The sequence below is a fragment of the Mauremys mutica genome, chromosome 3, assembly GCF_020497125.1.
Source record: "Mauremys mutica isolate MM-2020 ecotype Southern chromosome 3, ASM2049712v1, whole genome shotgun sequence".
NCBI lineage: Eukaryota > Metazoa > Chordata > Testudines > Geoemydidae > Mauremys > Mauremys mutica.
This window is the reverse complement of record NC_059074.1, coordinates 85,766,667-85,794,608: the sequence shown is the minus strand read 5'-3', so window position 1 is coordinate 85,794,608 and position 27,942 is coordinate 85,766,667. Positions and strand designations below refer to the sequence as shown.

The 27,942-nt window shown below is 42.1% G+C and overlaps 1 protein-coding gene across 2 annotated transcripts in view; it reads left to right on the top strand.

Annotated features, from left to right (window-relative positions):
* The window catches only part of REV3L (REV3 like, DNA directed polymerase zeta catalytic subunit), a 242,819-nt gene that overhangs the window by 145,762 nt on the left and 69,115 nt on the right, over window positions 1-27,942 (top strand). Inside the window, exons 6-13 of one of the 2 annotated variants that reach the window (XM_045010184.1) lie at window positions 9,923-10,017; window positions 10,819-10,923; window positions 11,800-11,884; window positions 11,974-12,122; window positions 12,656-12,781; window positions 17,238-17,475; window positions 18,837-18,979; window positions 23,338-27,538. In XM_045010184.1, the coding sequence (XP_044866119.1) occupies window positions 9,923-10,017; window positions 10,819-10,923; window positions 11,800-11,884; window positions 11,974-12,122; window positions 12,656-12,781; window positions 17,238-17,475; window positions 18,837-18,979; window positions 23,338-27,538 (5,142 nt within the window). Of the gene's footprint in view, window positions 1-9,922; window positions 10,018-10,818; window positions 10,924-11,799; window positions 11,885-11,973; window positions 12,123-12,655; window positions 12,782-15,386; window positions 15,403-17,237; window positions 17,476-18,836; window positions 18,980-23,337; window positions 27,539-27,942 lie in introns of those variants that run through there. The other variant, XM_045010187.1, reaches the window with a different exon arrangement.

Genomic DNA, 27,942 nt, shown 5'->3' with positions numbered 1-27,942 from the left:
GCAGTAGTTCACCTTGCACAAAGACACAAATCCGCACTTTAAGTCTTATTGAACCATTGAAGTTTTACTTAACTAACAACCAATAATACTGCAAATTTTGAGGAAAAAAATTGAAATAGGAGATGCTGAAAAATGTTAAGGTCTTATATTTCAAAACCTGCCAGAACTAAAAACAATTTGCCAATCCATTATAAATACTTTAATGTCTAATAAAGTTTTCTAAGCAATGGTCCTGGATCAGTGATCAGAGAGCATTTTCAATGCTTGCTGGTGGCACTTTGTGTAAGTGATAATAGCTAGGAATTGTCCCTGCACATCTACTTTTTCTGGAAGTGTAACTATCTGGAAAATTTGTTTTACAGTTTTGGTTTTAATAGAAATTGTGATAATCCTGTGGCAGTCTGATTAATCACAGAATGATCCAGGTATGTCGAATGGGATTTATTTTGGAGGACGGTATATTTTGGAGCTTAAAAAAGCTTATAGTGTCCCATTAAAATCCCAATGTAGTATACTGCCCTATATCTATATGCATGCATTAAAGTATAAAGAAGATGGAAATGGCATGGTCTATGATACATATCCACTGCTTTAGACTAGAAATCTGTGCTTAAATAAAATTGAGGCATAGCAGGAGACCTTGATTTATCAGGGAATTCTGAAGATCTCCTAACTGTTGCTTATCTGCTGTCTATAATTTAAACTTAGTGTTAACCCTATGAATTTTGGCTCTCATGTGGTGTAAGATGCAGCATCACACCCATCATTTTTAATATTTTGAAATTGAATCTACTCTTCTTATTAACCTCAACTTGGTTTATCATCTATTGTCTTTATGTTACCTCTTCCCAAGACTCTAGTTTAGTTGGGCTGAGATTACTTAGTTATTCTGAGCACCCAGATAGGCAGGAGAGAAAATAGTAAAATTTTCCCATTAAAAAAAAAATTCTTTTGGTGAAAACAGCCACAAAAATCCATAATAAGATCAAGCACTTTGTCCATCACTCAGATTCATAGAGTTTAAGGCCTGAAGGCACTATTATAATAATCTATTCTGGCCTGCATAATACAAGCCATAGAATTTTATCAAGTGATACCTACATCAAGCCCAGAACTTCTGGTTGAGTTAAAGCATATCATTTTAGAAGGACATCCAATCTTGATTTGGAGACTACAAGTGATGGAAGATCCAAAACATATCTATGTAAATTGTTCCAATAACTATCAGTTAGCCAGTTTAAATCAATTTAATATGTGCTGCATCGATTTTTGTATAGTTCTAATTTTTTAATCAGAATGTTGTACAGTACTAAGTCAAATGGTTACGTTGACTATCATATGCTGCTTTAATTACATCTGTTGTGCATGTCCACACAACACTCCTTTTGTCAGCGGAGCCCATCCCCAGTCAGTGATCTTGCATCGACAAAGAGAGCGTTGCATCATGGGTAGCTATCCCACTGTGCAACTGGCCACTTTCTGCCACTGGGAGATCTCAGATTGAATCGCAATGCATCATGCAGACATGCTCATTTTCCAGTGATGCAGTTCTTTCCATCCCATCGTTCCACGAGCTTCTGACTTAGTTTCATGCTGTTTTTAAATGGCCTTTTAAACTGTACGCCCGTGATCTCTGCCTGAAAGCATGGATCCTGAACTGCTGACCAGTCTGATGATGAGCATTAAGAACGCAATATAGCTAGTCCTGCAGTATTTCATGAGCTGGGAAATAGAAAGAGAATCTGTGGTTCCTGCCCTGCTGTGTGTAATGGAAAGAAACAATTCAAGATTGCTGCTGCTATTCACGGACCAGCTGCACATGGTGGACTGTTGGTATTGGGCTTGGGAAACAAGCTCTGAGTAGTGAGCGCGCATCATGGTGCATGTATGGGATGACGAGCAGTGGCTGCAGAACTTTTGGATGCACAAAGCCACCTTTCTGAAACTGTGTGCAGAACTCGCCCCTGCCCTGCAGCACAAGGACCACCAGAATGAGAGCTGCCCTCATAGTGGAAAAGCGAGTGGTGATTGCTGTGTGGAAGCTAGCAAATCCAGACTGCTACCAGTCAGTCACAAATCAGTTTCGGTTGGAAAGTGTGCTGGGCTGTTAATCGCCTTCTGCTATGAAGGACTGTAACTCTGGGTAATGTGCATGAAATAACTGATGGTGTTGCAGCAATGGGATTCCGTAGCAGGGCAATAGATGAAATGCCTATCCCAATTTTGGCTCCAGACCATCTTGTGATGGATACATCAACTGAAAGGGCTACTTCTTCACGGTCTTGCAGGCACTGGTGGATCACCAGGGCCATTTCACGGACATCAATGCGGGTTGTTCAGGGAAAATTCAAGATGCATGCATCTTTAGGAACACTGGACTATATAGAAAGCTGCACACTGGGATTTCTTTCCAGAAGATTGCTTTGGGGGCTGGGCATATGCCCATAATGATCTTGGGAAACGCCACCATCCCCTCGCTCCCATGGCTCATGGAAGTAAGGGGGAACCGAGACAGAAGCAAAGAGCGCTTCAACAACAGGCACCGAATGACTGTTGAATGTGCCTTTGGCAGATTAAAAAGTCACTGGTGCTGCCTTTTTGGCAGGTTAGACCTCACCAAGGAAAATATTCCGATGGTCATCACAGCCTACTGTGCATCGCATAACATTTGCAAAGCAAAGGGGGAAATGTTTTCCTAGGGGTAGAGTGATGAGATGAATCGGTTGGCTGCTGATTTTAAGCAGTCAGATACCGGGGCAATTAGGGGGCTATTTGAATCAGGGAGGCTTTGAAGAAGTATTTTGACAATGTGTCACAGTAATGTGTCTTTGTGATGCATTCAACCAGGCAGTGTTTAGTTGCTGCCTTGAATGATCCCTGTAATGCTTGCCTCTTGAAAAATAACTAAAAACTACAAATGCGAAACAAGATTTAAAGCAATGATGTAAATCAAGGTTTCCTGCTTCCTGATTTAAATCATGATTAAAATCAATGATTTTTTCACTCTGATATAAAGTATCCATCCTGGTTACACAAGTTATCCTGTTTATTCTTACTAAAAATTGGCAAAAATTAGTTTTTTCCAGTCCTCTGGAGCTAGCTCAGTATTCTAAAATTTGTTAAATATCAACATCAGTGGATGAGAGTGTTACTCAGTCTATTTTTAAAACTCTTGGCGCAATTATTGGTTTCTGCATATTTGAAAATTTTTAACCTTAGCATTTTCTGTTTAACATGCTTCCCAGTTACTTTTGGAATAGGTAATATTTATCACTGTAAGTTGTGAATATATCATCCAGCTTCTTTCCAAATACAGAACAGTAATATTTATTGATTCTGCCTTTTCTGCATCATGATGATCTCTGAAGGGCCTTTCCTGCCATGAACCTGGGTTAAGGACAGAACATCAGTCTTAAATTTGAAATTCCTGTTCTTTCTCTTTAACAGAAATTGTATTATTTTCATAGAGAACTATGCTCAGATACCAAGAAGCACTTCTAACCACATAAAAATTTAATTATATCTGACATAAGATTTCATAGTCAATTTACTGGATTAGTGGTAATGTGATAAACTACCCAGTTTGATTTACAGTCTAGAGAATGCGTGAGTAACAGGGTTTGAGAATCTTTCAGAAAGTGTGTGCCCAGCCCCTTAAGTGAGAAAGTATCTTACATTAACATGAACATAAAAATGGCCATATGGGGTGAGACCTGTGGTCCATCTAGTCCAGTATCGTGTCTTCCAACAGTGGTGGCCAGTGCCAGATGCTTCAGTGGGAATGAACAGAACAGGGCAATTATCGAGTGATCCATACCCTCTTGTCCACTCCCACCTTCTGGCAGTCAGAGGCGCGGGGACACCCAGAACATGAGATTGCATTCATTTCCAGTCTGGCCAATAGCCATGGATAGACCTATCCTCCATGAACTTATCTAATTCTGTTTTTAACCCAGTTATATTTTTGGTCTTCACAATATCCTTTGGCAACAGGTTGACTGCATTGTGTAAAGAAGTACTTCCTTTGTTTGTTTTAAACCTGCTGCCTGTTAATTTCATTGGGTGACCCCTGGTTCGTGTGTTATGTGAAGGAGTAAATAATACTACCCTATTCACTTTTTGCACACAATTCATGATTTTATAGACGTCCATCATATCCCTCCTTAGTCTTCTCTTTTCTAAGGTGATCAGTCCCAGTCTTTTTAATCTCTCCTCCATATGGAAACTGTTCCATATCCCCAATAATTTTTGTTGTCCTTTGTACTTTTTCCAGTTCTAATGTATCTTTTTTGAGGTGAGGCAATCAAAATTGTACGAGTATTCAAGGTGCGGGTGTACCATGGATTTATATAGTGGCATTATATTTTCTTTCTTCTTATCTGTCATTTTCCTAATGGTTCCTACAATTCTCTTAGCTTTTTGACTACCGCTATACTTAAGTGGATCTTTTCAGAAAACTGTTCACAATGACCCAATGATCTCTTCCTTGAGTGGTAACAGTGAATTTAGACCCCACCATTTTGTATGTATAGTTGGGATTATGTTTTCCAGTGTGCATTTATCAGCATTTAATTTCATCTGCCATTTTGTTGCCCAGTGACCCAGCTTTGTGAGATCCCTTTGTAACTCTTCTCAGTCAGCTTTGGACTTAACTATCTTGAGTAATTTTGTATTGTCTGCCAACTTTGCCACTTCACTGTTTATCCTTTTGTCCAGATCACTTATGAATATGTTGAACAGCATTGGTCCAAGTACAGATCATTGGGTGACCACACTATTTACCTCTCTCCACTGAGAAAACTGAACAGTTATTCCTACCTTTTTGTTTCCTATCTTTTAACCAGTTATTGATCCATGAGAGGACCTTCCCTCTTATCCATGACTGCTTACTTTGCTTAAGAGCCTTTGATGAGGGATATTTCTATAGCTAATTATAGAGCAAGCCTGATAAGAAGAGCAATATGGTGTATTTTGCCTTAATCAAAATATTGATGACTACTATACATAGCTTTGAGAGGTTTATGTGCACAATGGTGTGTGTGTGTGTATGGGATTGCATATTTAAAATGTGGAATTGGGGGGATAATTTGAAACTCAGTGTTGCAACATCCCAGAATGGGTGTGGGAGAGATAATTTAACAATTATTTTTTACCCTTCTGTTAGCAGCAATTAACCTAATGAAAACAGACCCCCTTTTGATGCTGACAATATGATAACCAAGTATCTCCCTCCTACTTTTTAAAATAATTTAACCATCAGAAGAACTTTAATCATTTGATTGGAATACTACTGCAGATGACACTAAACTGGGAGGAGTGATAGATACACTGGAGAGTAGGGATAGGATACAGAGGGGCCTAGACAAATTAGAGAGTTGGGCCAAAATAAATCTGCTTAGGTTCAACAAGGACAAGTGCAGAGTCCTGCACTTAGGACGGAAGAATCTCATGCACTGCTACAGACTAGGGACCGAATGGCTAGGCAGCAGTTCTGCAGAAAAGGACCTAGGGGTTACAGTGGACGAGAAGCTGGATATGAGTCGACAGTGTGCCCTTGTTGCCAAGAAGCTAATGGCATTTTGGGCTGTATAAGTATAGGCATTGCCAGCAAATGGAGGGACGTGATCATTCTCCTCTATTCTGTATTGGTGAGGCCTCATCTGGAGTACTGTGTCCAGTTTTGGGCCCCACACTACAAGAAGGATGTGCAAAAATTGGAAAGAGTCCAGAGAAGGGCAACAAAAATGATTAGGGGGCTGGAGCACATGACTTATGAGGAGAGGCTGAAGGAACTGGGATTGTTTAGTCTGCAGAAGAGAAGAATGAGAGGGGATTTGATAGCCGCTTTCAACTACCTGAAAGGGGGTTCCAGAGTGGATGGATCTAGACTGTTCTCAGTGGTACCAGTGACAGAACGAGGAGTAATGGTCTCAAGTTGCAGTGGGGGAGGTTTAGGTTGGATATTAGGAAAAACTTTTTCACTAGGAGGGTGATGAAGCACTGGAATGGATTACCTAGGGAGGTGTTGGAATCTCCTTCCTTAGAGGTTAAGGTCAGGCTTGACAAAGCCCTGGCTGGGATGATTTAGTTGGGGATTGGTCCTGCTTTGAACAGGGAGTTGGACTAGATGACCTCCTGAGGTTCCATCCAACCCTGACATTCTATGATACACTCTTTTTTTCTTTAATGTTTAAGCCATTGTTAATGAAAGAATAAACTGGTTTTCAATCACTGATGCTAGGTCTGGGTATGTAACAAATGAAGTATGCAGTCTCCCCTCCGTCCTCTTCATTTTATTAAACTTGTACCAAATGTATTAATACCAAGCCACTTGACTGTTCCATTTGATTTACAAAGTTCTGAAAAGACTAATAGTCCTGATGTACTTACTACAATTCATAACTGAATTTAAAAATGCAGTGGGGAAAACATTAATCTCAAATACTATGGTGTAACTAGTTAATTAGCATCCATAATAGCCCCATAAGAAAAGAGAATGCTACTAACTGGTACTCATATCAGCATGACAAACTTTTAGATACAGTGTTGCAAATTCATTTATGTTTCATTTTAAAGGATAGCAAAATTAATGAAGGGGAAATGTTATCATTATTACTTTTATCTTCAACATTATAGCATTGTTTAAATGATGAAATCGGCAATTATGCTGAGGTCTGATGTGGATCTGAAGTGTGGAGGTCATCCTTTTTAGAATCATCAGGAATTCATCATTTGAAACAAGAAGTTACAGACCTGCAACTTGTGTTTGACTCTGTCTATTTAAAGGGAAAATATAGAACACTTGTAAATCCTAGATAAACTTCTCATATCGCTGAAATCTCAAATATTTCTTTAAGTAACTGTCCATTCTACTAAAAGTTGTATGGAAGGGAATTTGTGGTTATTTGGAAATCTATTCATGCTTGGGATGTTCTCTTTTTATATTGCTACCAAAGCAGAGACTGTTCTTTTGTAGTCTCTCTTTAAAATCTATTTGTAGAGTTATCTATTGTATGTTCTTTTTAAAATAAAAAAACTGGAAGTTATGCATTTCTTCCAAGTGATAGGAGATAATGTTGTCATGTGCATAATGGTAAACAGTCTGTATTAAGGGTCAGTTTCTAGGTTCCTGTCCACTGGTGTATTTGGCTTTAAATGTTTAGAACTGTTGTCTGGTTCATACCAACAGTAGAGACTGCAATATATTATTAAGGGGATATTCCCTTTTTCAGATGAGCTGTTTAACATACATCTTTACATAAGTTAGAGAAGAATTGAATGGAGTTCTATTTTAGATCCCAGGATATTTCCCCAAAATAAGGAAATAAGTGATATTTTAAGCAAGATTATTTCTCCATAAGTGGAAGAGGAATATAGGTGACAGTGCTAACGTGGCTATAGCTTCACGTCTGTTTGCTATATAAATAGCCCTCCCAAAGCAAGGTATTTGGTTTCCAATGCTTTTATTATAGGAGCTAGTGCTTAATGACTACTGTTGCCTTTGTAATTGTGCTACTGATAACAAATTCATGGATTAGGTATTCCAAAGCGGTTCATAAAGTGTGTAGAAGTGCTATTTCTGGGTCCCAGTTCTGCTGGCACAAAACAGATGCATAGCTTCTCTCAAGAAAATTAGACCAAATAGCAGCCAATGACAAGTTCACATTTTGATAACCTTCAGCTAACTTCACAGACTTCCCCTTTTCTCTCCTCAATCTTTTTCCTGTCTCCTAAGAAAAAGAACATATTACAATCTCTGCCTTTTGGAGCAGTAAAGCTTGTTGTTGTTTTTACTTGCAGGCCTTGTTATTTTTGGCGTGGGGAGGTAGCATGAGCTCAGGGTACAAGAGGAGAGGGCAAAAAGTTGCACTGGTTTAAAAGCACCTTCAGCCTACTTTAGCAGACCCCCTCTGCTGTGGCTCAGGCCTGCGTTCTGAAGTTTCTGATCACATGTCAAAGCACTGGGCCATAGCTTCCATGCCCTTCACCTGGGAGCTTGCACTTTGGGGGACTCAGACCAGCTGAACTCTCTCACACTGGATTTGGAAGGACCTGTTGGTGGACTCACCTTCCTTCTTCTCTACAACATAGATAGAATCAGGATAAGGAAGAGATGCTACCTCAGTATTTTATACCTTGATAAATCAGGCCTTTTCTAGAATTTAGTTTCAAGGAGAGGGGAGCAAGAATTCCTGCAAAGAAGTTGTCTTAATTGCGCCCCAGCAGAGCAGATCTTCATAGGCTATCTGGGTATGACTTTATCAGAAGGGAGTTTGTATGTGAACCAGCTTTTGTTCACATTTCCTTGAACCTTCTAGGCTGCTGGCTCTTTTTAAGGTGGAGCTCAACAGATGGAATCTGAGGTGAATAGTTTTCAGAGAACATTTCAGTAAAGCAATGATGACCTTTGCTTCCTAGAATATTTTCTCTTGGGAGATGGGTCCAAATATCAATTTATTTGTCAACTCTTTACTCCTTAGTATTTTGTATGCTGACTATACAGCTAATATGTTTGAGGTGTTTAAGAAATTCACATTTCTTCTATGGTCATATTGCCATAGATATGATCATTAAGAAGCAATGTTCTCTTAGATGGTTTTTTGAGAGGTCAGTAGCATTTCTGCTCTTACTGCTTTTGTAACAGGGCCAAGCATTTCCTTCAGTTCTATATTTGTAAATGCCAGATCATGATTTCCAGGGCAGCTGTCAAGTATGGACAACTAGCAGCTTGTATCTATGACATATCATAGCTTCTTGAGCTTTGGTAGCTGTCAGTTATGTAGTAACTTCTATCTTAGGCTTTCAGAGAGTATTGCAAACATTGAGTTAGGCCTCACAAGTCCATTGTGAGGTAAGATTAATCAAGGCTCTCTTTGCACCCAAGAAAGAAAATATACAAGTAGACTGGCTCATTCATCAGAGAATTCACCCAGGCAATGTGTCTTGGAGAATGGCATATTCCAGTTGCAAGTGGCTTTGTGGGGCCTTATCCAAATAGATCTGTTCAATAAAAGGCACAACAGGAAAGTGGACATGTTCTGCTGCAGTGTCCAAACCATCAGGCAATAACAGGATCCATTGCTGATCTCATACTAGACCTTTTCCTAGCCAGTAGTCCTTAGTATGTTTAGTTGGTTTGGGGCCCTGGTAGTTTCTTTTTACTTGATTGTTTCTTGTTACATTATCCCAGAGAAGCAGTTTATTTATATGGGGTTTGGGAAATAGGGCATCTTTTGCATTGTTTTTCTTTACACTTAATGGAAAATGCTGAACCAGTCCCTACCTGTTTTGCACTATAGAACTCTGACCCAGAAAGGAGAATTTTCTTACTGCTAATTCCTTTCTGGCTCCTGGATTCCACCAACATGGATTCTGTCCAAACTGATGAGAGAGCAATGGAGGGAATAGTGTTACTCTAGATGAAAGGTGACAAAATGAGAGCTGCTTACTAGCTGCTCCCCTGCCTAATCTGCCTATAAAAAGGAGCTATTCTCTGTTCTAAGTGGAATCAGCATCCCAGAAAGAAATTAGCAGTAAGAATATTCTCCTATTAAAAGCAAATTCTGTTCAAATATGTACCTGGTTATTTTCACATTTGAAATCCATTTAAAAGTATCACTGCCACAGTATTTCAGAAATGGCATCTTCGCTTCCTCCTCGAAAAATGACCTCGGTATTTGGAGACCTGAATGTATCCAAATTAGAAATAGGTATGTGTTTGTTGATTTAAAAACTGATAGTGAGTGGCAATAATAACTAGATAGAAGTTAGATAGTAACGTTGACTGAATTAACATAGTAATTTTTTCCCTGCAAGTATTTTGGTTGCCACTCCAAGTCAGAGAGAGAGAATTTTTCTTGTGACATTTTTAAAATATTATCAAATTAACCCATCTGACTGTGTGATATTTATTTTATTACAGCTCTTTAATATTAGATGGTGTTGAACCACAGAGTACCTGCGAATTGGAGGTGGATGCAGTAGCTGCTGATATTTTAAATCGATTGGATGTTGAAGGTGAATTGCTAATTATTCTGTATGTAATTCTCTTCAGGGCAGGGATTTATATTGTCATATTATTATAATGCCTAGCACAATATGGCTGAAACCCTGATTGAGGCATCTGATATACTGCATGCAATATAAATACACCTCTACGCCGATATAACGCTGTCCTCGGGAGTCAAAAAATCTTACCATGTTATAGGTGAAACCGCGTTTTATCGAACTTTGATCCGCCAGAGCGCTGCTTATATCCGAATTTGTGTTATATCGGGTCACGTTATATCGGGGTAGAGGTGTAATAAGGTGCTCAGATACTCTAGTGATGGGCAGCAGTACAAAACGCTATGATAAACAAGAACTATAAAATGGAAATTGGAGAGAGGAGAAAGCAGGTGATTAGAAGATTAGCCAAGCATCGCAGGAACAACACAGAATCTTGGTAATGGGACTCAGTAGGTTTTTTTGGCCTGTAAGAAAAGGATGTAAAATTCCATTTATTTTGGTTCTTCTGCATCTTGTTTAATGACTGCTGAATTAACATTGGCATGGGTGCCAAAAAAAGCTATGCTTTTGTCCACACAACTAAGTAGTAAGAGACTTCAAAAGCAAGGGGTACTAGGGAATAAATAGAGGAATTATGCCAGAACTTTGCATTATACCAGTATGTCTAGGCAAGGTATGACTTGCAATGAACAGCAGCGGACTGATGTGGCAAAAGCTATTAGTGGAACAATATGCCATTGTCATAGTTATTTAAAGAATTTGTTTCTTCACCCTGACAACCTTTCCTTGATGTATTCTGGCATATTCCAGCCCAGATTGGCAGGAACCCTGGTTTGCAAGCTATATGGGAAGATGAAAAGCAGCGCCGGAGAGAGAAGAATGAATCGTCTCAGATTAGTCCATCTGATTCACAAGGTAAATGAAGTGTACAATGATGTGCAGTTTGTCTATAGAACATTTTTATAGGAGAGGTGAATAGGATACAGAGCTGAAGTTAATGTATTAAGTTTCAGGTTTTTTGAGATTTATTGTTTTTATTTTATTGAAAGAGCATTATCCAATGTTTGTATTTTAAAATATGGAAGATTTGATTCAAAATCATATTAATTAACAGAATATATTATACACAGCACAGGTTGCTGCCTGTGCTGTGTATAATAAAGTTAAGGTTGCCTGACACTTTCCATTATAATACCCTATATTCAGTTGCTTATAACTTTGTCAGACTTAAACCATTTGGACTGAGGTTTTCCAGGCTATCTGCCTAAGACTGATTTTTCTTTTTTTGGCGAAGTTTCAGTTAAAACAATGTAGTTATTTCTCAGAACCAGGATAGGAGAAAAATACATTGTTTTGGTCATGTTAAAATTAATTGCACAGGGAAAACTGTACTCTTGGAATTAATCAAGGTTGTGCAGTGAATGAGACTGTTCTCGGATGGGGCAAAAGGCAGAACTGCAGCAACTTTCTGGCAGAAGCCTTTTTCTGCACAAAAAATTAAAAATATGCACAGTTAATTGATTCTGCACATGTGCAGTGGCACAGAATTCCCCCAGAAATAATAGCTGCATTGGTTATGGTTGTACTGTCTTTCTTTGGTTTCTGATCACAATTGTAACACTCAAATTTGAACTAGTTTTAAGCAAATATATTTTTTCAAAAGATTATTAGTGAGTTGCTAATTTAAGCGATCATCCTAGCAGTCATACACAAGTCACTTTGTGTTGATAGATCAGAATAAAAGCTCCAAATAACAAACCTTTTTTTTTTTTAAATAAAAAAATCTTAAAGATCGTGGATTTGTGCCAACAACAGAGAGTGAAAAAATCTTTCAAAAGAGACTTAAGGAAATCCTCAAGCAAAATGACTTCTCTGTGTAAGTGGTCAGCCATTTCCCATGATTTATAACCTTTTGTACTAACCTGAATAGTCATTTTAAAGATTTTTTTTTTTAAAATTAAATAGAACATTGTCAGGCTCAGTGGACTACAGTAATGGATCAGAGGAGTTCTCTGCTGAGTTAACACTACATTCAGAGGTACTTTCTCCTAAAGGAGTTCCATGTTCACCAGCTAATATGGTGGAAGTGCACAAAGATAAGAAGCTAAACGCAGGTGAGTATTTTCAGTGACATTAATTTTAGGGACCAAGCCTTACACATTCACATATTTAGGCCATTGGAACTTTTTGCATGAATAAACCGAGCAGGATTTGACTCTTCGATATAGACTGCCTGAACTAAACAGTACTTTTGCCCTCACTTTAGCTCCTTGTAACGCCAGTAAAGTAAACTCTTCACCAGGGGTCCTTAGGAGCCAGCTATGCCATCTCTTTATATGCACTTGGGTCCTCTTTGTGTCAGTAGCATACCTAACTAGGGAGCTAATTTTTCTTTGTGCTACCTGAGCAGTGCAAAGAATGTGAAGCAAGTCACAAAATCTGCAGGTTTTTCACCACCACAAAGACATTTTGTGGATCAAAATGTTCGTAGTTGATAGAACCACAGAAACTTTTTAGAAGTCTTTTAAAATAATTTGTAAATACTTGAATGTTTAATAGCCACAAACTGATATTTAGAAATTGTTTTGCTTTCATATTGAAACACCAATGTATATTACACCTTCAAGTTTTGTCTAATTTTTTAAAGAACCTAACAGGGATACTAATAAAGAGGAGGACGTGCTTATTAATGAAGAAGCCATTTTAAACATCATGGAAAATAGTCAGTGTTTTCATCCACTGTCTCAGAGACTGAATCAGACTGCAGTTTTCAGTGAGTATAACCAAGACATGAATAATACATTCTTGGCAACTGTTGCATTCCCTCAGTGTATTTAGATCTGTACCAACCTAGAGGAAGGCAGACTCCTTACCCCAAGGAGTTTGCAGTTTAAAAGGTTGCCTTCCAGTGTCGACTTCTATAATCTCTCACCAATCCAGCTGGTTTGTAAAGACTGCTCTGCTGCTGCTACCTCTCTAATCCAAAATGTCATTTTCCAGGTCAACCAACTAGAGGTGCTGGGAGGAGTTCCTGTTTCATATGTCTCTAAGAGGTGTGGGGATGCTTGAGATTCTGGAGTTTCAAAATTTGGGTCAGAGAGAAGGGGGGCCTGGCTGGCCTGTTCTCTCCCCTGCTTATATTGCTCCCACTCTTCTCAGCTCTCTTCCTCTGGGTTTGGGGTGAGAGAGAACTCTCATATGCTGGCTTTAACAGACCAGCTCCCCGGAAGTATTGGTGGACGGTAATCAGAGAGACAAGTGGTGGGGATGGGAAGAATTTTCCCCAAGATAAATAGATAGAAAGGGATCTTGATAAATTAGAGGAATTGGAATTGAAATCAACAAGATGAAATTCAATACAGACATCTGAAAAGTACTGAGCTTAAGAAAGAATCAAATGCACAGCTACAAATAATAGGGAATAACTGGGAAGATCAGGGGTCGGCAACCTCTGGCACACGGCTCGCCAGGGTAAGCACCCTGGCAGGCCGGGCCAGTTTATTTATCTGCCATGTCGGCAGGTTCGGCAGACCACGGCTCCCACTGGCCGCGGTTTGCCATCCCAAGCCAATGGGGAACCCGCCAACGGGACAGATAAACAAACTGGCCCGGCCCATCAGGGTGCTTGCCCTGGCGAGCCGTGTGCCAAAGGTTGCCGACCCTGGGCTAGATGTTAGTACTGATGAAAAGGATCTGGGGGTTATAGTGGATCACAAATTGAATATGAGTAGGGCCCTACCAAGGTCAGGGTCCACTTTTGTCAATTTCATGGACATAGGATTTTAAAAATAGTAAATTTCATGATTCCAGCTACTTAAATCTGAAATTTCAAGGTGTTGTACTTGTAGGAATCCTGACCCAAAAAGGAGTTTGGGAGGGTGTGGGGGGGTGGGTCACAAGGTTATTGTAGGCGGGGTTGTGATACTGCTACCCATAATTCTGCACTGCTGGTGGTGCTGTCTTCAAAGCTGGGCAGTTGGAGAGTGGTGGCTGCTGTCTGGGAGCCCAGCTCTGAAGGCAGAACTGCCACCAGCAGCAGCGCGGAAGTAAGGATGGCATGCTATGGTATTGCCACCTTTACTTCTGTGCTGCTGCCTGCAAAGCTGGGCCCTCAGTCAGCAGCCACCACTCTCTGGCCGCCCAGCTCTGGAGGCAGCAGCACAGAAGTAAGGGTGGCATGGTGTGGTATTGCCACTCTTACTTCTGTGCTGCTGCTGGTGGGGTGCTGCTTTCATAGCTGGGCACCTGGCCAACAGCTGCTGCTCTCCGGTCACCCAGCTCTGAAGGCAGCGCAGAAGTAAGAGTGGTGATACTGTGACACCCTCTCCACCTAAAGTAACCTTGCGACCCCTCCCCCCCGCAACTCCCTTTTGGATTAGTCTCCTCCTTTAAATCTGTATAGTATAGGGTAAAAGCAGACAAAAGACCAGATTTCAGGCGTGTTTTTCATGGCCGTGAATTTAGTAGGGCCCTATGTATAACACTGGCCACAGAATTTTACCCAGTAACGTCTGCATCATTCCCATAACTTCTGATTGAACTAGAGCATGATGAAAGGAGGAATATTTAACGGTTAAATGCCCCGTATTAGGGTCTCTAAATTGTTAATGGGGGGAGGCCAGATTTCACAATCTGTGACGTGTTTTTCATGGCCATGAATTTGGTAGGGCCCTAAGTATGAGTCAACAAAGTGGTGCAACTGCGAAAAAGGCTAAGGCTATGTCTAGGCTGCAGAGTGTTGTTGCCAAAAGTTATGCCACTTTAATTAAAGTGCTTTAATTAAACCATTGTTTCATGTCCACACTCTGTGTTGGCAGAGTGTATCCACACTAGTAGCTCTTGCATCAATATAGAGAGCAGTGCATTGTGGGTAGCTGTCCCACTGTGCAATTGGCCTCAGGGTGCTTTTGGAAGGGTTTGCAATGCCTCCTGGGGCAGGTACAGTGTCACATGATGCAGGATTCTTAATCCCATTGTTCCATGGGCATCCTATTAGATTGCCAACTGCTTTTCAACTGAAGTGGGGAGGAGTGAGTGGGGGAGCGTGTGACAGGGAGTGTGTGGAGAGGGTATATGTGAGAGAATGTATATGCTGGGGGAGAATGAGCGTGTTGGCATGCTGTCTCAGCTGCTGAAAGCAACCAGTTCTGAGGCAGGGGGAGCGGGACACTGCGGACATCAGGCCCCCACCTCCCTCCTTGGCTCTGCACAGCAGTCTCACACACACCGGTCCCTGCCTGCCTGCTTCTGTGTTCCTAGTGCAGGAGACAACAGCATTCCACATTAATGATTTGCTCTTTGGTCCCAGGGCAGAGCAGCATGCTGAGCTGTCAGAACTTCATGGAGCTTTGAAAGGGCAGGTTACATGCCTGCAGGGCAGATGAGTTCAAAACAGTAAGCAGAGCAGTCACGGTGGGCATTGTGGGATACTGGGGGAGCATCTGCACGCTCTTTGGGACAAAGGGCAGAGTTTATACTGACACTTTGTCATTTTAACTTCGCTACAAAAAGCCCTATGTCTCTCGTCAAGGTGGTTTTATTTTGTCGCCAATAGTAGCATTGCAGTGTGTACACCTCCACTGTTTTGCCACCAGAAGCTGCCTTTTGCCGAGAAAACTCCGCAGTGTAGACAAGGCCTAATATTCTGGGCTGTATTTTCAGGAGTGTCATATCTAAGAGAGAGAAGGGAATTGTTCCACTGTATTTGACACTAGTGAAACTTCAACTGGAGTACTGTTTCCAGTTCTGGGTGCCACACTTTAAGGAAGACGCAGACAAATTGGAAAGAGTTCAGAGGAGAGCAGCAAATATGATGAAAAGTTTAGAAAACCTGATCTATGAGGAAAGGCTAGGGAAAAGACCTGGGTATGTATAGTCTAGAGAAAAGGAGACTGAATGGGGACCTGATAATAGTCTTCAAGTATGTTAAGAGCTGTTACAGAGAGAATGATGAACAATTGTTTTCCATGTCCGTTGAAGGTAGTACAAGAAGCAATGGGCTTAATCTGCAGAACTTTTTAAACTATAGGGATAGTTTAGTTTACCAAGAGAGGTTGAAGAATCCTCATCACTGAAGGCTTTTAAGGATAGGTTAGACAAGCACCTGTCAGGTATGATCTAGGTCAGTAATTCTCAAACTTTTGTATTGGTGACCCCTTTCACATAGCAAGCCTCTGAGTGCGACTCCCCCCCATATAAATTAAAAACACTTCTCTATATATTTAACACCATTATTGCCACCATGCTGGAGGCAAAGTGGATTTGGGGTGGAGGCTGTCCTCTCACGACCCCCCCCACATAATAACCTCATGACCCCCTCAGCCATCCCCAGTTTGAGAATCCCTGGCCTAGGTATACTTCATCCTGCCACATTATGGAGGGCTGGACTAGATGACCTCTTAAGATTCCTTCCAGCCCTACATTTTTATGATTCTTTAGTTGAAGGCAGAGACAAAGAAGCCCAAGGATTGAGAACTTTTAAAGATATGGGAGAGGGAGGAAAACCAGGGATGAAAGGAGAGAGAGAAAGATGGGATCAGGGGAACAGCTTGTGGGATCAGTGGCAAATAGTAGAAAATAGACCTCCTGAATAGAAAGAAGGAATTAGGGGTGGAAGGAGAGGAGGAATATTCTTCCTGGATGCTTTCAATTTTACTTTTTTTAAAAGTAGGCAAAATCTTGGACAGTGAAGGGTGCAGAGGAGTATAGGAGGAAAAGCAGAGAAGAGTGTTTGAGGAGGGAATTGAATGTGAAGAGGAGTCAGTCGGAGTTGGCAGCCTGGGAATTGATTAGGCAAGAAAGGTTAAGTTACTTAGGAAGAGAAGAGAGCAAAAGAAGATGGCTTCAACTGCTGCAATGAAGAGAGAGAGCCTTTTTCACCAACTGTGAGGGGGTGGAAGGAATTGGAGAGAAAGGAGCATTGATGAGAGTGAAATTAGTAGAACCAGAGCAAGAAGGAAGAAATGTAAGGAACAGGTATAAGGCTGTCAGGATTGGAGCCTGACAGAGGGAGGGTGATGTAAACCAGGGAAATGGAAAATAAGGTGGCCATGAAGAGAGCCGTGTTTCTGGTGCCTCCACCAACTCCCATCACTACCTAATTAATTGATTAAAAATGGTTAGGAATTGTATTTTAAAGTTATTTTACTGAGAAGTTATAACTAAACATTCATTTACAAGTAGGATCAAAGGTAGGTAAAAATTATGTATGTGTGGGCTTTTTTTTGCAGTGGACAGTAGTTCTGATCAGGCCATGATACACCTGTTGGCTGGTTTGGAGGATGATGGGTATCAAATGGGAGGACACAGAACATTATCTCAAAATCATTCTCTTGGAAGCAACAGAAATCTCCAGAACAGTGATGATGAAGAAAATGAACCACAGATTGAAAAGGAAGAGATGGAACTCAGTTTGCTTATGTCCCAAAGATGGGATAGCAGCAATGAAGAGCATGGAGAAAAAAGAAGGTATGTATTTGACATGGAAAACAGGCTTTTTCCTTTTTTTTAAAGAAATATTTGTCCTTTTTCGCAAATACTTCATGTTTTCAACTCCCGTGAATATGTAACTCTAAATGAAGTGACTTAAATACTCATACACTACCTCTGGCCTACAGAAGGGACTCCCGTTGAGCACTGGGAGATCTGGGTAGATCTCAGGCTAGATATGGCTTTTACTTGATAATCAGTTTTATATGTGTGTGTTTTGTATCCAAGCCTCTAATTTTGCTGTTGAGAACATATTTTAAGGTAGCTTTTTCCTGTATCTGTGTTCCTGATCTGTCATCCTTTCCATTATAATCAGTTTAGATCCTTACTGTATATGTTTGACACTTGATGTACCTAGAGTGAATGTTTAGGAAATACATTTGTAAAGACTGACCTGACAGTCCAACAATAGCACCATGTGTTCCCATTCACCTTGGGGTCAATGATTAAATCTTACAGTGCACACTTCTTTTCTGGACTACCAGCAGTAGCAGGGGTGGGCAAACTATGGCCCATGGGCCACATCCAGCCCGCTGGACCGTCCTGCCCAGCCCCTGAGCTCCTGGCCTGGGAGGCTCACCCCCGGCCCCTCCCCCGCAGTTCCCCCTCGCCCGCAGCCTCAGCTCGCTCGCTCCACCGCTGGAGCAATGCTCTGGGCAGTGGGGCTGTGAGCTCCTGGAGCAGCGCAGCTGCAGAGCCTGCCTGACCTGGTCTCTGTGCTGTGTGGTGGCAGCAGCAGCAGCGTGGCCCGGCTCCAGCTGGGCAGCACGGCTGTAGTTCCACCAGCGCTACAGATAGCGCGGTAAGGGGTTAGGAAGCAGAGGGGGTTGGATAGAGGACAGGGGAGTTTAGGGTAGTGGTCAGGGGGCGGGGGGGGTGAATGCTGGTCGGCGGGGAAACGGGGTTGAATGGAGAGAGGGGTCCCGGAGGGCAGTCAGGAAGGAGGGGGAGTTGGATGGGGAGGCAGGGGGCAATCAGGGGCAGGGATTCCGGGGGCAGTCAGGGAACAGGGAGAAGGGGTGGTTGGATGGGGCAAGGGTCCCGGGGTGGGGGGAGGTGCATCAGGAATGAGAGGAGGGGTTGGATGGAGCAGCGGTGAGGGTCCGGGGACAGTCATGGGACAGGAAGCGGCAGGGTGTGGATGGGGCAGGGGTCCCAGAGGGGCCATCAGGGAACGGGGGGTTTGGATGGGGCAGGAGTCCCGGGGAGGGGAGGGGGGAAACACAGATAGGAGGTGGGGGCCGGGCCACGACCCCCTTCCCTAGCCGACCCTTCATACAATTTATGAAATCTAAATCTAAAATATCCTGCTCTTATCAGGGTTTCTTAATTTTCTTTAGGTCAGTGAGCAAAAATATGCATAGAAGCTCAACTGAAGAGGAGGATTCATCTTCAGAAGAAGAAATGGAATGGAGTGGTAACAGTTTGCTTCTAGCTAATCTCTCTATACCTCAGTTAGATGGAACCGCAGATGAAAATGGTGGTAAGTAAATGGTAAAACTACTTTAAAAATTGAGTTACTGCTTGGAACATAAGTGGTTTCCTGATCTGTGTACCAATCCTGGAAGATCTGCTTGCTTTCAACTCCCAAGTCAGTGGAAGGGAGGTGCTCTCAACACATTGCAGGCAATGGCCCTTAAATACTGTAAATTGGCTTATAAAATGATTATTCATAAAAGGTTTATGGTTCTCCCAACTGTACCTTCCGGCTGCCACCCTGTTTTTTTTGTTTTCTTTTACGTTATGGTCTGGGTAAAGAGGGTCTTCTGTTAGTCTTAAAGGAGAGGGTAAAGCTCATCCAGTTACCATAGGGATTTTTCTGTTTAAAATTTTTATTATGCATACTCAATATAGAAATTACTACTTTCATGAGACCATTTAAGTCTGCCAGGATTTCACTGTAAGTATACTGAATTTAGTAAACTTGTGAAAGAATCTAGACTCCCTATGTACTGTTTTTCAGTTATATACCACCCATAATTAATACAGTGCAACTCACTTTCAGCCTGCATTTCATTCAATATACAGTCGAACCCATTTATGTCGACCTCGGTTAACTTGCCAATCCTATTAACTCGAGGTTTTAGAAGTGGAACCGCCAAACTCCCTCTTTATCTTATGGGCTTCTCATCTGTTATGTCGATTTGCCCAACCCTAATATCTCGAGCCCGGCTCCCCGCGTCCCCAGCCACCCGCTCCCTGGCTCTCCAGCCGCGCGGTTCCCCAGCCGCCCGCTCCCCGCGTCCCCAGCCGCCCGCCCACCCCCGCATACCCGGTCCCTGCCCGTCCCCGCCCGCCCGGCCCCGCATACCCGGTCCCTGCCCGTCCCTGCCAGCCCGTCCCCGCATACCTGGTCCCCGCTTTGCCTGCCGCCTGCCCGCCCGGCTCCCCGCTTTGCCGCCCGCCCCTCCGCCCGGCTTCGCTTCGCCGCCCGCCCGCCCGGCCCCGCATACCCGGTCCCTGCCCGTCCCCGCCCCACATACCTGGTCCCGGCTTCTCCTGCCGCCCGCCCGCCGGCTCCGCTTCCCCGCCCGCCGGTCCCCGCTTCCCCGCCCCGCATACCCGGTCCCTGCCTGTCCCCGCCCGCCCGCCCGGCCCGCATACCTGGTCCCTGCCCGTCCCCGCCCGTCCCCGCCCCACATACCTGGTCCCGGCTTCTCCTGCCGCCCGCCCGCCGGCTCCGCTTCCCCGCGCCGGTCCCCGCTTCCCCGCCCCGCATACCCGGTCCCTGCCCGTCCCCGCCCGTCCCCGCCCCACATACCTGGTCCCGGCTTCTCCTGCCGCCCGCCCGCCGGCTCCGCTTCCCCGCCCGCCGGTCCCCGCTTCCCCGCCCCCGCATACCCGGTCCCTGCCTGTCCCCGCCCGCCCGCCCGGCCCGCATACCTGGTCCCTGCCCGTCCCCGCCCGTCCCCGCCCCACATACCTGGTCCCGGCTTCTCCTGCCGCCCGCCCGCCGGCTCCGCTTCCCCGCCCGCCGGTCCCCGCTTCCCCGCCCCGCATACCCGGTCCCTGCCTGTCCCCGCCCGCCCGCCCGGCCCGCATACCTGGTCCCTGCCCGTCCCCGCCCCACATACCTGGTCCCGGCTTCGCCTGCCGCCCGCCCGCCGGCTCCGCTTCCCCGCCCGTCCGTCCGTCCGCCCGGCTCCGCTTTGCCGGATCCAGCCACGTGCAGGCAGCGCGGTAAGGGGGCAGGGAGGGGGTGGGGGGGTGGATAGGGGTTTATCTCGATCATTGGTTATCTCGATGGCTTTTGGCAAACCCCTAGGCCGTCGAGATAACAGGGTTTAACTGTATTGCATATCTATATCCTGAAATTGCATGAGTTTAAAACTGTGGAATGACAAGCAGGAACAAGTTAGCAAGGAAGAAGTTTCAGAATTTAAAAAAAAATTCTCCCCTTACCCTCATTATCTCTGCAAAAATTAAAAAAGGTCTGAAATGACCTCAATTCATAGTGTGGATAGTCTGAGTTTGATGATAAGAAAATATCTAAATATTATTTTCTACTTACTTTTAGTAATGTGATCTATATATTATCTTTATATAAGTATATTGAACAAGATAATGAAATACACACACACACACATATATATAATTCAATATACTTATATAAAGATAATATATAGATCACTTTATATATATATATATATATATATATAAAATAAATAAATAAATACTTGGTTCTGTGGGATCCTAATATTAAGATGAAGTATTTGCTTTATTTTTTTTCTAATTAATAGTAGTCATTTTTCTTTAATGAGAAAGACAAGGTGGGTGAGATAATATCTTTTACTGGATCAACTTCTGTTGGTGGAAGGTACAAGATATTACCTCACCTGCTTGTGTGTTTCATATTCTGAGACCAACATGGTTACATCAACATTCTTTTAATATAGTTTTGAGATACTGTATTAATTATACACCGCTACCTCGATATAATGCCACCTGATATAACATGAATTTGGATATAACGTGGTAAAGCAGTGCTCCGGGGTGCCGGGGCTGCGCACTCCAGTGGATCAAAGCAAGTTCAATATAACACAGTTTGACCCATAACGTGGTAAGATTTTTTGGCTCCCAAGGACAGCGTTATATCGAGGTAGAGGTGTACTAAATGGACTACAAACTTGAAATTGCAGATTAAATTCAAACTCTACAACACCGTATTTCTTAGTCTGAAATCTAGCTGGTTAGCATGAAATTCTTATTAATTGCCTCCCTTGGGTGCAAATGTTGCCCTCCTATGCATGTGCACAAATTTCTATACAATTAATGCAGTTTGCATGTGCTCAATAAGGCAAGAATTTGGTTTATAAACACTCTTTAAAAATATACTTTCTGGAATGGTTTTGCATTTTAGAAATATATTTTAAAATAATCCATGAAGGGTGGTGATGATATGTTGTGACAGTGCCTCATTGCATTGCAAATTTGAAAGTAATAGTATACGATCTCAGGTGAGAGAGAGGTTGTATACCATGTATTTAACTGTAAATAATGACCCTTTGGCAAACTCTTCAATTATTCAGCTGATGAGCTGTCTGGGCATTCTTCTCTTGAATGTTACCCTATTGTTATCCTTTTATCTGAATAATAACCAAACAAATCCTTCATTGGGTTTCCATGATTTATGGAAATGCATGGAGATAGACACAGAACAATAAATAATGCAAGTTGAAACAGGAGCAAAGCAAATGACTATAGCTAAATCTCAAAATCTGAAATTAAGTCTCTAGTGCTAAATTTAGTAATCCTAATAAGAAGCCTGATTTTCAAAGGTAGTGAGCATGTACAGCTTCCTTGACATCATTGGCATTGGTAGGTCAGCATTCCTGAAAATCAGGCCACTTGTGTTTAGGTATCTATAGGTGGATTTAGAAGCCTAAATTCTGTCACTGGTTTGAAAATTTGGGATGTGTGTATACGTATAGTATTTAGGAATGACTGGCAGAATGGCTACTGAACTCGTTGTTTAAATGATCTGATCTGGTATGACAACTCATATGCATCATAGTTAAGTCTGCGAGTCTGTCCTGGAGGTCATGGAAATCATGGATTCTGTGACTTTCCAGGACCTCCATGATTTCTGCAGTGACTGGTGAGGCTGGCCCAGGGGCTGCCTGAACAGCTTGTGTAGACCCTGGGCCAGCTGCACCAGCCACTGCTGGGGCAGTCTTGGGCCACCGTGCCCCTTCCCCCACAGCAGCAGCAGGAGTTTGGGTGTGGGAGAGGTCTGGGGCAGGGGGTTGGGGTGCAGGAGAGGGTGAGGGCTTTGGGCAGCGTTTACCTTGGGGGGCTCCCTGGAAGTGGCGACATGTCCCTTGGCTCCTATGTGTAGGCATGGCCAAGTGGCTCTGCACGCTGCCTCCGTCCACAGGCACCGCCTCCGCAGTTCTCATTGGCCATGACTCCCAGTAAGTTGGAGCTATGGAGCCAGCGCTCGGGGCGGGGCCCCCTGGCCGCCCCTACACCTAGGAGCCTACCAGCCCCGCCAAACCTCCACCTCCACCCCGAGCACCCGCAGTGCCCGTGGGCTGCCCTGTGCCCCAAAGCACCCAAGATTTAGTCAGGATTTATAGTACAAGTCATTGACAGGTCACAGGCCGTGAATTTTTGTTTACTGCCCATGACCTGTCCACTACTTTTACTAAAAATACCCGTGCCTAAAATGTAGCCATAATCATTGTCATAACAATCTTGCCCATAAATAAAATATTATTTGGATTTTTTATGGGAGTTCCTTTCATAGAGGTATCTTTAAATGGTTAATATCTTAAAATAGGGGGAATATTTTGAAATGAGGGGAGAAAAGTAAAAATAATTGCTTTTCTTCCATTCCAGACAATCCTTTGAATAATGAAAGTTCTCGAACTCACTCCTCCATAATTGCAGCAAGTAAAATGTCCGTAAAGACCTCGATGTTTCACAAAGACGCTACTACGCTTGAACCCCCATCTTCTGCTAAGATTACTTTTCAGTGTAAACACACAAGTGCCCTTTCTTCCCATGTTTTGAACAACGAAGATTTAGTAGAAGAGCTTTCACAACCAAACACTGAAGCAAGACCTGATCTTTCAATCCATTCTTTCACAAAAGAAAGCACTTACGCTGCAAAATGTCCAACATCATTCAGCAATAGCGCCCATTCTGAAAACTCTCACAAGGAAAGTAATAAGGATATTCTTCCAGTTTCTTCATGTGAAAATAATATTTTTGACTATGAAGAAGATATTTCATCGGTGAGCAGACAGATACCAAGTAGGAAGTACACCAGCATCAGAAAGGTAGAAAAGGATGATGCCTCTTTTATGCATATGAGCTGCCACATTAGTGATAGTGTGATGAGTAAAAACTCATTCAGTTTTTCAGAGTTAAGCCTCTCCAAAAATAAAATACCCTCTGAAGCAAATGAAAAATCCAGCAGCACAGGTATAAATAGCTTTTTCCCTTCAACGGTAACAGAAAGTTGCGAACTGGTGTCTTGCTCAGGAGGGAATCGAACTGCGGGGCATTGTGTTGAAAGTAGCACTGATGAAGAAGGTAGCCTTAATAAACTTAAAATTAGGTATGAAGAATTTCAGGAGCATAAGACAGAAAAACCAAGCCTCAGTCAACAAGCAGCACATTATATGTTTTTTCCCAGTGTGGTTCTTTCTAATTGTCTCAGCCGGCCACAAAAATTAGCTCCTGTGACGTACAAATTACAGCAGGGCAACAGACAATCCAGGTTAAAGCTGAATAAAAAGAAACTGGGTCTTGGCAATCATCAGGAGCCTGCAGGTGTCAGTGATATTGCAGCCACAAAGGAAAGCTGCAATACACAAGATGATGCTTGCAGTAACATTCCTGGCAAGGACAGTGCATTACCTAGCGATTTAGTTCAAGTTCCTCATGGTGCTTTTGAAAACAAAATGCCTACATATAATGCTAATTGTATTGACTGCCAATTTAGAGATGGATCCCTGGAAACAGAGCAGTCATTTGGATTATGTGGGAATAAATATACACTCCGAACTAAACGAAAAGTAAATTATGAGACTGAAGACAGTGAATCAAGTTTTGTCATGCACAACTCAAAAATTAGCCTACCTCAGCCCATAGAAAGTGTTGAAAGTTTGGATGGGTCTCAGAAATCTCGAAAACGTAGAAAACTCTCTAAAAAACTGCCACCTGTTATTATCAAATACATTATCATTAATAGATTTAGAGGCAGAAAAAATATGCTTGTTAAAATAGGAAAAATAGACTCTAGTGAGGAACAAGTAATACTTACAGAAGAAAAGATGAACCTATATAAAAAGCTTGCACCTTTAAAGGACTTCTGGCCAAACGTTCCTGACTCCCCTGCAACCAAATATCCTATTTATCCATTAACACCAAAGAAAAGTCACAGAAGGAAAGCAAAACATAAGTCAGCTAAGAAAAAAGTTGGAAAACCACAAAAAGCAAGTAGTAAAAATATTAAAAGAACTTTATCTTTCAGAAAAAGAACTCATGCAATCCTTTCTCCTCCTTCACCATCTTATAATGCTGAAGCTGAAGACTGTGACTATCATTATAGTGACGTTATGTCTAAATTAGGTTTTCTCTCTGAGAGAAGCATAAGTCCAGTAAATGCATCTCCCCCTCGCTGCTGGTCTCCCACTGATCCAAAAGCAGAAGAAATTATAAATGGACTAGACAAAGAAGCTTTACTTATTAAGAGTCCTAACATGTACATCAGCAAGACTGTTAATTCCATTGTAGGAAAAAATAGTCGAGCAAAAACTCAGGTTAAGAAATGTAAAAAGAAATTTGCTACTGTAGCTACTAAGAAAAGGAATAAGATTAATCAGACTAATAAAACAGCAAATGATGGAAAGAAGAAACCTAGGACAAAACCGAGACAAAAAATAGCTGAAAAAATATCAAGAAAACGTATGACAGTTAAAGATGAAAAAGGAAATACTTGTTCTGCTGCAGAAGTTAAATTTGTGCTGAAACATCAAGATCTGCCTGAAATTACTCACAACTTTGGCAGGTCACAACCACTTCTTACTCAGAAAGATGTTCCTCTGACTGGCTATTCAACCGGACATCTACCATCAACACAGCTCCCCTCAACAGCTGATGTACAAGGAAATTCATCTGGCTATTTTCATCCATTGATGGAAACTGATAAGCCTGTGGATTTACAAGGTTTGTCTACTCCAAGAGAAAATCTTCATTCATCTGTCATTTCTGCTCCTGTGATACCTGGAAGGGAAATAACAAAAATAAACTCCCAAAGGTCTAAGAGTCAAAATGCTGTGTTTCGAATGAAGGAATCTAGTTTGATTCAAAATAATATATTTGACCCATCTAACCACTCATCTCAGGTAACACATAATGTATGTATCTCTAAAGATAAAACAGCTACAAAGACAGAAGAGATTATAAATTCACAGAATAGATACTTGTCATCAGTTGGAAAATTAAATGAAACTCATAGCTTTCTAGATACAATGAAGACAGATCAGTTGCATACTACTAATTTTTTGCATTGTAAAGACAGTAATCAGCAGCAGATTGTGTGCTTACCAGAAGCATCAAAACATGCTGATCCTTATTCTTCTATACTTAAATCATCTGAGGAAAGCCATGGATCTCTTCAGTTGCCTAAGAACTGTTTTGTAACTTCTTTAAGGAGTCCAGTGAAACAGCTAAGATGGGAGCAAAAACAGAGAGGATTTATTTTTGATATGTCTCATTTTAAACCTGAAAGAATAAAACATAGGTCTTTGTCAGAAACCATCTCGCAAACAAAAACTATCTCCCAGTGTGAAAACAGGACTGTAATGACCCCATCAGCATTCAGTGAAGGACAGTCTGGATTAGCTGTTCTAAAAGAGTTACTACAAAAGAGACAGCAAAAAGCACAACATGCAGGTATTTTGCAAGAGCCATTATCAGTTTCACCTCAGATAAACAAAAGTATCTCTTGCTCTCCTGAACAGCATAAAGCAATTAAAAGATCACAGTCAGTCACATCACCAAGAAAGTCTCGCACTCCCAGAAATACAAAACCTAAAGAAAAAACACCCAAACCTTTAAAAGTGGATTCATCAAACCAGCATAACACTAATCAGATTGACCATTTTATATCTGATGACAGCCCCATTTTTTTTTCAGACCCAGGCTTTGAAAGCTGTTACTCACTTGAAGACAGCCTGTCACCAGACCATAATTACAATTTTGATATTAATACCATAGGGCAGACTGGATTTTGTAGTTTGTACTCTGCAAGTCAGTTTGTCCCAGCAGATCAAAGTCTGCCACAGAAGTTTTTGAGTGATGCAGTTCAGGATCTTTTTCCTGGACAAACAGCAGAAAATGAACTTTTCAGTCATAATAGCCAAAAATCTGAGGAAGAAAAACATCGCTCTTCAGACCCAAGTACCTGGATAACATCTGGTGCTCTAAGTCCTGAACTTTTTGAGAAAACCTCTATGGATAACAATGAGAACCATCGCCATGGTCCGTGGAGAAACAATGTTCATCCTTCAGCATCTCGAACTAGCTCATCAGTAGATATTTTCTGTACGCAAAAGGCAGGGGACTATGTAAATGAGAAATTCAAGTTGAATAGAAATCCGGTAAATAAAGAGGTATTTCTTAGCCTTCCACAGTCAAGCTGTTCAGACTTCATTCAAAGCTGCACTAGAAAAGAAACCACTTTTGAACCATGTCAGCCACTTGGTTCAATTAATACCTCTTTTACTTCTGTATTGTCTTCTCCGGATGGTGAGCTCGTGGATGCAGCTTCTGAGGATTTAGAGTTGTATGTTTCAAGAAACAATGAAGGATTAACTCCAACTCCAGATAGTTCACCAAGATCAACCAGTTCTCCCTCACAGTCAAAGAATGGAAGTTTTACGCCTCGTACTGCTCACATTCTTAAACCTCTCATGTCCCCACCAAGTCGTGAAGAAATCATGGCAACTTTGCTAGATCATGACCTTGCAGAAACAATTTACCAAGAACCATTTTGTAGCAATCCGTCTGATGCACCAGAAAAGCCAAGGTAATTTGTCTGTACACTTTTATTACTAGGCATTTCTATATATATGTATATTTGTAATTATGTTAAATCTAATTACTTGTATTCCTAAAGCTAATTTTAGCTATATATAGGAATTTTTCACTCTCAGATGTAAAAGATTTGGAGTGATAAACATAAATTCCAAGGCTTTTGTTTTAACTCTGTAATTAAATAAAATAATTGTCCTTCCCTTACCATTATCTGCTTTAATGCCACATGGCAATGTTGCTGTCCCAATTTTGATGATCAAAGGAGGAATGAGCTGGTACCTTCTCCTTTGGTGAAGGAAGACATCTGCCCATGTGACTTGCTATAGAGCAGGGATAGTCAATTATTTTTGTAAGGTCCAAATTTCTTGGTCAAGGTATAGTCAAGGTCCAGTCTCC